This window comes from Triplophysa rosa, linkage group LG17 (genome assembly GCF_024868665.1).
Source record: "Triplophysa rosa linkage group LG17, Trosa_1v2, whole genome shotgun sequence".
Taxonomy (NCBI): domain Eukaryota; kingdom Metazoa; phylum Chordata; class Actinopteri; order Cypriniformes; family Nemacheilidae; genus Triplophysa; species Triplophysa rosa.
Genome location: NC_079906.1, coordinates 1,249,011 through 1,260,391, shown reverse-complemented (window position 1 = coordinate 1,260,391; position 11,381 = coordinate 1,249,011). Strand labels below are relative to the sequence as shown.

General features: G+C 37.4%; 1 protein-coding gene across 1 annotated transcript; it reads left to right on the top strand.

Annotated features, from left to right (window-relative positions):
• The first annotated feature begins 5,121 nt into the window (after positions 1–5,121).
• On the top strand, positions 5,122–6,904 carry gpx2 (glutathione peroxidase 2). The gene is made up of 2 exons (XM_057355943.1): positions 5,122–5,347; positions 5,588–6,904. Exons 1-2 carry the CDS (start codon positions 5,126–5,128, stop codon positions 5,969–5,971), a joined length of 606 nt encoding a protein of 201 aa, XP_057211926.1. The 5' UTR covers positions 5,122–5,125; the 3' UTR covers positions 5,972–6,904.
• Positions 6,905–11,381: the final 4,477 nt, after the last annotated feature.

Below are 11,381 nucleotides of genomic sequence, written 5' to 3'. Positions count from 1 at the left end.
GTTTATTTGCACATAATGGTGACCACTAGGTATCTGAATTCTTATTACCAGCAGTAAACAGAGACTACACGTAGCTCAGACAAACATTCGTCATGGTAACTAAACACTGCTCCAGTGGCTCTTGTTCTTCCCTAAAGCATCTCAACATGGCTTCGCCCCCTTTGTTGCATGGATCCGAGGGCAGCGTTTATGTAAATTTTGGGGTTCATTATGTCACTAACCCAGGAAGAACCTTGTTGTAGTCCCTACAAGCGGTTTGTTTTAGTTCTTTAAAAGTGATCACTGTTAAAAAGAATACCTCACTTTGCAGTGAACTTTGAGTTTCGCAACTTTGCAGATGTTGTTTATGCTTAAACAACTACATTACACACTAACTGAAGTTTAAAAATGAAATTCCATGGAACAACCCCTTTGTAATGTCAACTGTAATGTCATTAAGTCCTCTATAATGAATAGTCAATGCAGGGGCGCAAGAAGCCACCCACTGGTAAAGAGAAAGGACGAATGAGCCCATGCAGGGACTTATCAATAAACTTATCCATAGCCAACACGAAGGACAACATAAACACAACTATAGAGCAAAAACAATGAGTTAGAAAGTATTAAGAGTTAAGGTTTTGTTACTTACAGTACTTCAACCATTTTAGGTAATCTTAATAATAATTTGTCATCTTTTCATAGATACCGAAATTATGTAGTGGGAAAGTCTGTATACATTATTTTACAATCTACAAATATGTTGAATATGTTAAAATGGAAGTAGGTCACCAGTCAAGACCATAAGTTATACCAGCAGAAAAAGTGAGAGAGTACTCATTAATTTCATGCTGCGAACATTTTTAATAGCAATCACCATAAACAAAAACTTCCACACAATGAATAAAAGATTTAAACCCTGGAAATCTGAGAATGTTTAGCCTAAGCAGCCATCTATTTTTAAAGCATGCAGGGTAATGGAGACAGAGACAAGATTAAAAATGCATGACTCAGAAAGTGATACAGTGGCTGAAATTTCTACAGAGCTCAGGGCAGTACACAGAAAAAAAATGTTTTGGCTAAATAAGCAAGTAAATTTTGCTCATTTATCTAATTAGTCAATTAATTTTGATTTTTAATTATATTAGATTCTGTTGGTTGGTGGTCTTATTTTTCTGACATTTGATTGGACAAATTTTATAATAAATTTCTATATTTCATAAAATGCTACATCTGTGGCCTCACTGAATCCATCTTGGGGCCTCCAGTTTGAGAATATGTATATGTACATTGCACATTACACTATTCAGGCATTTTGAGCAAATAACATAACCCATTTAAAAAGCATCACTCCAAGGCACTCAAAAGTGTTATAAAAGTTAAAAAGCCTCTATTATTACACGGCTCGTTCGAGTGCTTGATTCTGATTGGCCAGTCGCGACATTTGCTGATTCGTTATTCCCAGATAACAACCTCTCAAAACTAATAACACACGGTGACCCGGATGCAACAAATCCTTTTGACAGATTTTTTTTACAAATTAAATATAAATATGTCTTTTAATAACATATATGACATTATATTTACAAATGATTAAACTAAATTGAATGGTTTCTTACCTTAAAACCAAAAGTAAACAGCTTTTCCTCGTGGAAGGTGTGCATTCAGTAAAAATAAGCTAATAAAATATTTCAAATTCACATTTCATGTCAAGTTTTTTTCTCATGTGGCAAGTATCCCGCGTAATAAGCGGGATAATGTACAAGCAGCCGGCTGTTATCGCGAAATAAGCCCCTCCAGTGTGAAACAAGACCCTCTGCTTCGCGTCATGTCCTGATCACACTGTCGGAGCTTATTTCTGTGATAACAACTGGCTGCCTGTACATTATCCTTTACTTAACACATGGCTTTATCTAAAAACACATCTCACACGTGCACCGACGCTTACAAGCCTTCATCAGGGTGTCAAACTACAAACAGTCCCTTTTAAAGTCCCTTTAAACAATCATCTAGTCACATGACATAGTCACCTGATTAAGTATCGAAGCAACTCAAACCTAATTATTTTTCATAAATATATATACTAATATAATTTAAATTGCAAACAATAAAGAACAAGGAGCGAGGTTGAAAAAAAAAAAAAGTTGAAAAATCTAATTCTCCATTTAAATCTGGAAATGTCTTTGCCTTCAATGTATAGATCCAAAAGGACTCTCTTTCTTTAACCTTTTTATCATATCTCCTCCTCTTATAGATCTCGACACGTGCTATAGTCTATACCAACAAATTTCAATGTTACTAGCATTACCTTGATGTTTATCTCTATAATGTAGGACCTTGGGGTACTGAGGATTACTAATTCATATAGCATTTTTATGTTCTGCTAATCTTAGTTTTAATTACTTTTAGTCATCCCTATATAGAATCAACCACATGGACAATCCAATCGATATACCACAAATGAGGTATTGCAATTGATAAATGAATTAACTCGAAACTCTCGGCCTGATGTTATATCAATAAATGTGTTCGTCTTGACCATATTATCACAATGAATGCAATTACCACATCTGTAATTTCCTACACTTGAACTTAACCAACTATTAGACTTTCTCAAGGAAAGATGACTTCTCACCAGTTTATCTTTAATGGTTGGTGCTTTTCTTAAACCTATAGAAGGGGATTCGGCAAATCAGGATCACTCAAAATTTCCGCAACGCGTCAGTGCATGTGTGTGATGTGTTTTTAGATAAAGCCATGTGTTAATAAAGGCTTTTTAACTTTTAAAACACTTTCAAGAGCCTTGGAGTGATGCTTTTTTGATGAATTAAGAAATCCTGTATCCAAAGAGCTCCGATACATGGACTATATACCCAGGGAGCATTCATTGCATTTTTTGAGGTTTTAACATAACCCATTTGTTTATTATATGATATGAAACACAGCATTCAATACAGTCCCATTTGTTTTCGAAAACTACAAAAATTCCAAGTGTTTTGATGTCAAATTATTGATTTATATGAGGTACAGACACAAAAGCGATCACCATCCACTGTAAATCCGGTGATCACACACATTGAAAATACTAGCATACACTACATCACAACACATCAAGAATACATTCCTGGACTTTACTGTAGCACACACTGCACTCTAACACAATAATTAACTCAACAACAATAAATAGTCCAATACTCATCCATAGTGCATTATGTGTATTAAAGCGGCTATTGCTCGATTCACTCCGCCAGGTTTCATAAAGTTTTTTTTCTAACATGGATTCCCGTTTCGTAACAAGGGTTCTTAGTCCCTTATTGCACAATTTTCCCGGGAAAAGCATGCCCACGCGTCATCCAGCGAGCTAAAGAGCACGCCCACGCTCGGGCGAGTGTGAGAGAAACCTTGACCCTGACAAAGCTACATGACTCTCTGCTCTCGGCTGCATCTCCTGTCCTTTATGTGTATGCTTTTGTTTGACTTTTCACTGTCTTGACTTTTTCAATGTATGTGTTTCATCTGAAACTCGATCTGGTCTCAGTTCCTGACATGCAAATTAAATGTCATTACTAAATACAAGTATTATTGTTAAATGTAAAGAAATTATTGCTCTGTTGTGTCATTATATGTGTATTGTGTATTGATAAACATTCAATGGACAATTGTAAATAAAAAAAATTTGATTGGAGTTGGGCAATTCCAGCGTTATGGACGTGACATTTTGCGTTACGGACGTGACATAAAAATGCTCAGAGAATGAATTTGTTACGATTATATTGAACCATCTGTTTATATTTTACTGAACCCTTGTTGATAGAGTCTAAACATCAAAAAATGTCAGTCTATGAAAAAAATATATATTTAAAAAAGGTAAATACACATGCGTTATGGATGTGACAAAAAAAGGACGCGGTTTTTGGGAGACGATAAACTTTGTAGGATTTCTATAAAATAAAATGCACAATCCTGAAGCAATAATACCCAATGAATGGAGAAGGGATGCCTCTTTATAGAACATAAAATAGTTACTTTATATTCATTTTCATGTGTCCATTTATGAGGAATATGTAGCGTTATGGATGTGACAATCTTTAAAATGGCACTTACCTGACTATGAAAAATCATGCACTAAAAATAAAACAAATGCTTTACAAATTTGAAGAGAGATCTCACATGGGTATTTGAACCACCAAATGTTAAAATCTGTGCTGTTACCATAGTAAAAACCGCTGGTAAAAACTTAATTTTTTGTGGCTAGGTTGACATTTTCGCGGAATTGCCCAGTTGCTGAATTATTAAAGTTGCTGAATTTAATATACTAAACTCAGTTTGAGCTAAGGTAAACAATTGGCTAAGTTCAACATAACGTATTTATCTAAATTAAAGATAAATCAATTGTGTGCGACCACTTAAAAAAAAAGTTATTTCAACTTTTCAGCGTATTATTTATTGTTCAACAGCTTTTAATCAAATTAATGGTTTCTTTCGGTGTCCTGTGAGCTTTTTATAAATCCCCTTTTTATTGTGAGACGACCTATTAAGTATGTTTGTTAAATTATTACGAACATGCCATTTACCTGGTCTAGGTCAGTGGTTCTCAAACATTTTTGTTGTAAGGCCCCCTTCGCTTTGCGGCCCCCCATATAAAGACGTATAATCTTAAACTTAGAATTTTTATTAAACCAAAAACATTCAGTTATACAATGCTGGAACCCCAGTTTGAGAACCACTGGTCTAGGTAATCTGTAATATAGCTAGTTTTGTCAAACTTATAAAATATATCAAATGTCCTCTACTTGAATTAGGGACATGATGTGAAGTCCCACTGACTCCCACATCACCCTGTTTTAACAGTTACCTGTATATTGTCAATATAACTGGCCTAATGTATTAAATTAAAACAAATTTTAAGTATTAACTACTAAATAATTACCAAAAACATGGCATATAAAAGAAACGTGGGTTGCACTGAATTCTTTTTCATTGCTTCATTTATTTAGAGGCTTGTATGTTCTCAGAGAGGAGCGTCACATATCACATTTCTGTTAAAGCCTTCTGACATACATTATACATAACATCATGTGACCTGAACAACATTATAATTGAAAAAGAGGCACAATTTATGGCATTCAGAGCACAGCAAGACGGAACAATGACATTTATAGCAAAGACTTTTTATGACCTGCAAGCAACTACACTAGAAGGGGAAACATTAGATTTTAATATTTTCAGAGGAAGAGTCGTTCTTATTGAGAATGTGGCATCACTTTGAGGGACAACCACCCAGGACTACAGCCAGCTCAATGAGCTCCAGAGCAGATATCCTCACCGACTTGTGGTCCTGGGCTTTCCCTGTAACCAGTTTGGATATCAGGTTTGTGCATGGAGGAAATGTTTTACCATGTAATTACTAATCATTTTAACTTAAACACCATTCAATTGTAGCTTATCCTCAAATGAACAAGTTAGTTCCGTTTTAAATAATTTTGTATTTAGTAATACTAGTTATTTAGTATAATGTTAGTATGATATATTTGTACATTTATTTTTGCTGATTGTACAAAAAATGTGGTCAAAAATTATTTAATTATTTCTCTTCAATGTCACTTTTTAGGAAAACTGCTCTAATGCAGAAATTCGGAATTCATTGAAGTATGTACGTCCAGGTGAAGGGTATCAGCCCACATTTTCCATTTTGGAGAAGTGTGATGTAAATGGAAAAGATGCACATCCTGTCTTTTCCTACTTGAAAGACAAGCTTCCTTATCCAGATGATGACCCTATATCATTTATGCAGAACCCTAAATATCTAGCCTGGAACCCTATTAGTCGGAATGATATTTCATGGAACTTTGAAAAGTTTCTAATCGGACCAGAGGGTGAGCCCTTTAAAAGATACAGTAGAAAGTTCAACACTATTGATATTGAACCAGACATCCAAAGACTGCTGAAGCTGACCAAAAATGAATCAAAACATGCTAGTGATCATTGTGTTTGACTCAAACTTAGCATCATTGCGGCATCATCTCACTTTCTTTTATATTACTTAATGAGAGTGATACAGCAAAGTGTAAAGAGGTATCACTTGAGACAACTGTAAATATAAAAGAATTACAGATCATGTCATTAGCAAATTATTGCTGCTCCAAAAAAATGTGTAATTCAAGTTAAACAGATTAAAAACTAAGTACATTATTAAATAGTACATTCCATACTATTTGTACTGCATGGTAGTATTATTTTATCATATCAAATACATGTCTTACTGTTGTAACTGTTTCAACATAAATTTGTATCTTTTGTCAGTGGAACTGTCTGTATTTCTGTATGGTTTAATTACTATAAAAACACATAAAGCATACTGACTGCCTGTCATTAAAAATGATTTGTGTGAACGAGCTAAAGCTAAATTGTTGCTCATCTACAAATGACCAAAATGGTACAGTTGTACATCATTTTATATAGTTCAAGTTAGTATGATGCATTTTGCTGGATTATTATACAGTTTTAGTCAAATAATAATTATTTAATTATTTTATAAGACCAAATTAGACCTAAAGAGTTTCAAAAAAGGAAATTTCCTAATTCACAACTAATAAATTCTCCCTATTTTTCATAAACATTTATTTGTTCATTTATTGAGTGCATGCTGTGACCTCCTGGCTGACACTGGTTTCTCCAAAGGTTTTTTTTTCTCCATTTATTTATCATTGGAGTTTGGGTTCCTCGCCACAGGGCAGTGTTGGCTTGCTCACCGGGAGACTGCATTTATTAGATATTATTTACTAGAATGATGTTGCTTGTTCTATTAACACCATGCACTGTGCTGTGTTTTACATTTTGTGTGTTTTTCTGTTTTTCTCATTTTCTCCTGTAAAGCTGCTTTGGAACAATGCACATTGTGAAAAGCTCTATATAAATAAAAAAATAATAGTTGAATTCTCTGAAGTCACTTTCTGGAGCACAGGGAAGCTAAAATTATTTTTAAAAATGCACTTATCATATCCAACATTATGTACATCAACGCTCTGAAATTATATTACCGTTTGTGGTTTGTTCAATTATTTAAATACAAATTATTTCTCCATTCTCAGCATGTCTGTGTTTAATTCCTGACTAACATTTCAAGTGATTTTTAGGAAAGACGTATTGTAACGTCACTATTTTAAGACACATACAGCAATCATTTAAATAAAGGGGATCCAATCATTCGAGAGTAGAGTCAAGAGTATTCAACAATAAACAGTGGATAGCCCTACCAAACACGAATAAACTTTACACCATCATCACTTTGAGCATTTCAGTCCAGACATAAATTTGTATCAATTCAAGAGTTCATGAGTCCAACAATAAACCCAGTTGAGATAAAGATTAGCAGTTCACCAATCCGTAGTGTAGAAATCCAGTGTTGTAATAATCCAAACGGAAAAGTATAATCCAGCAAAGAATCATGATTGATGGTAAATGAACCATAGTCCATAGGAAATGTCCATCTCAATATCAATGAGGTTATCAATGAAACCCCCCCTAAACAAATATACAAGACATAAATAAGAATATACAACTGTTATACTGTTTCCCCCTTCAGGCGTGGAGAGGCAACACAATAAGAAAAATATGGAACAGTGTCTCATGACTGTTACAGTGTGAACTAAATTTGAAATCTATTTGTTCACATCACTCCAAACTCATTCACGTCTAAATTACAATATTTTGAGTTTTTTCTATTATTGCTTTGGTTTTATCTCAGAGTGCTATTACTTTGTCTTGTACTTTCTTTTAACTTTTTTCTTGTAACTTTATTTTCAAAAAGTTGTGACATTATTCTGGTAACTTTGACTTTATTCTTATAACACTACGGAGCAGTTTTATGACTTGTCCTAGACTAAAATAAATGTTAGAGCTCTCTGAACTGAAAATAGCTTTTGGCATATTTTAAAATACAAAAGTGAAGGCGTGCCATTGGCACTGTACGATAGGGCCCATGGACTTAACATACTATAGACACTTTGCAGCAGTGTTAATTTCGTTAACGAAAACTATGACGAAAAGTATTCGTTAACGACATGTTTTCACTGACGAAAACGAGACGATAACTAAATAAAAATGAATGCATTATAACGAAAACTGTAATAAAAATATACTGACATTTTCGTCAACTAATAAAAACGAGACGAAAATATTCTTGTCCCACCTGGCGGACATCAGTTTGCGCGCATGTGCTTATCTCATATAAACGGCAGAGAGAAGTCTCTGGGAGAAGGGGAAGCACACACATGTATTCTGTGTCTCCACGCGGTTTACAAAGCGTCTTATTTTCCTTCACGATCGCCGGTAAAACGCCGCAAACTTGAAGCGCGACTGCAGGCGAGTCACCCCGAAACACATTACGAAGGCAAGCTCAAGTGTTTTTATATGCGCCTATGTTAACTTAACACGAGCTGCTGCATAACGTGAAATGCAACAAAGTCCGCCAAAAGAAACCAGCGCCGTCCTCTACTGATTATAGAAGTGATGAAGTGAGTCAAACTGTACATTCCAACCAAATATGTAACATGTTTGCATGACTAAAGAAATGTAATACAATTTATATAATATGTCTTTTTGAAAGCTATTCTCATTCATTGCTGTCTCAAGCAAAGACAGTGCAGCGCTTACTTCAAAGAGGCATGCCATGAGCCAATAGCCTTTGAGTGTGAGCCCTGTCAGAGCGTTTCATTGGTTGAATGAACACGCCCAACTTAACGAGTCAATTGAGTCAAATGGGACTGAATGAACTGGAACATGTCGTTCATGGTCTAATACTCTGCGTTCCAACAATGCATATCTAGTTACTGAACTTTTCTGAAAAATAAAGGTAATGACCTGGTTTAATTTTATTCTAAGGTGAAGTAAATTATGTCAAAACAGTTGAATCTTTGTATGGAACATTTAATTACACCAAGTAAATGATTTAAACCATTTAGATTTTAGTAGACTAAATATAATGTATATTTATTCGACTAAAATGTTTTTCATATTTCGTCGACTAAAACTAGACTAAAACTAAAATGATGGGGTTGACTAAAATGTGACTAAAACTAAATTGCATTTTCGTCAAAAGACTATGACTAAAACTAAATCAAAATTTGCTGTCAAAATTAACACTGCTTGGAAGATCTTGTTAAAAAGGTAAAAATGTTAAATTCTGTCATGAATTACTCACTTTCTAGTTATTCCAAACCTGTATACATTTATTTGTTTGGTTTAACACAGAGAAAGATATTTTAATGAATGGTTGTAACCAAACAGTTTTTAGATTAGATTAGATTCAACTTTATTGTCATTGCACATGTACAAGGCAACGAAATGTGACCTCTGCATTTAACGCATCCAGAGAGTAGTGAACACGCACAGCAAGTGGTGAACACACGTACCCCCGGAGCAGTGGGCAGCTATCACTGCAGCTCCCGGGGAGCAAGTAGGGGTAAGGTGCCTGGCTCAAGGGCACCTCAGTTGTTACCCACCGGCCCTGGGAATCGAACCGGCAACCTTCTGGTCACAAGTCCGACTCTCTAACCATTAGGCCCCGAACAGTAACCAAAAGTGCCCCACAAATGTTTGCTGTCCTACATGCTTTAAAGTATCTTCTTTTGTGTTCAACAGAACAAAAAAATATAAAGTAATTTTTCCTACTATAGTTGTCACTGGGTTCCGAGAACTGTTTGGTTACAAGCATTATTCCAAATATCTTTGTGTTCACTAGAACAAAGAAATTTATACAGATTTGGAACAACTCAAGGGTGATGAGTTGTTTCATAATGATAACAGAATTTTTTATTTTTTTGGAAATGAAGAAAAGGACAAAAGATTAAAAAGTTTTTGTTTTAAAATGTATCGTTAAATAATGCATTTCATTATTTGCAAATTGTTTTTATTTGAATGCGCTAACCACAACCTATGAACACAGTTTCAAAATTCTGCCCAACCCCCATGGTTTATTATTCTATATAACTAAACCCGTAAAAACTAGATTTGTTTGATTTCACTACCCATAGCCTCATCTATGTACTATTATATGAAGCATTTAGTGAAAACGACAATAATGGTCATTTTAAGTACTAGAGATATAAATTGTAATGTTATTTTGTAAGAATTGCAATCAGGTGCTTGTGGCAAAGTGGGCACCAAGGATGCTGGACAGGAAAAACAGATGAACTAAGCTACTTGACTACACCACCCGGGATACACCAAATCACCAGTAATCATCAGTAAGGCACACAGGTTTATTGTCAAGGGTGGTGTCACGGTTTGGTGTGAGGGAAGAACCCAAATGCAGGCAGCGGCAGTGAAGGGGTTAACCCCTTCACCTCTGGCTGCCTGCATTTGGGTTCTCCCTACACATACCGTGACTGAACGATCGAGCCAATCATGAATCCAGTAGGTGGCGTGGACAAGGACCGGGCATCCCTCTGATCCCGCGTGGCCCATTTGTTGTTTGGGTTTCGCCAGGGGAGTCATGGCACCAGGGAGTTCACAGAGGCCTTTTCGGCAGTGGCGGTTGAGACCGAGTTTGGTGAGGCAGAATTAAAAGTTATCTTTGACGGCTGCCTCACCCACCGTCTCACCCCATCGGAGAGGAGGATGTTGAAGGAGGAGACCCAAGACTGGGCTTCGGCCCCGGGGGCTATCGTCCGGGAGAACCGCGTCCAGCCTGCGGCCATCCTGGGGGACTCAGCTCCTCCGCCCTCAAGCTCAGCGAACCCTCCCACGACTCCCAGTGGCGAGCGGGGAAGGAGGGCGTCCGGCGGGACGTCAACGGATTCCTCCGGGCCAGAGCCCGCCACGTCCACCACTCCCTCGCAACCGGCCACGGGCCGTGTGGGCCGGTTAAGGAGGAAGAGGCAGCGCAGGAGGGTGGGGAGCCCGGAGCAGCCGGTGATCTAGCCGGCGTCCCAGCCGGTGCAGCCGGTGTCCAGTCCGGTGCAGCAGGTGTCCGGTCCGGTGTCCAGTCCGGTGTCCAGTACGGTATCCAGTGCGGTATCCAGTTCAGTATCCAGTCGTGTGCCCAGCCCGGTGCAGCCTGGGTCCAGTCCGGTGTCCAGTCCGGTGCCCAGCCCGGTGCAGCCGAGATCCAGCCCGGTGCGGCCGAGATCCAGCCCGGTACAGCCGGGAACCAGGCCGGTGCAGCCGGCGTCCAGTCCGGTGCAACCGGCCTTCCAGCCGACGTTCCAGCCGGCTTTCCAGCCGGCCTTCCGACCAGCCTTATTGACATTCCATGTGATGTTAGTGACAGGAGTCACAGCAGCACGTTTAAGAACGTGGCCCCTTTAAGAGCTGTCTCAGTACACAGATCTGACCGTCACCGCACTCCCATTTTCACAACTCTTTGCATTCATTTAAAATTTTATTTTACACTTTGAAGTCTT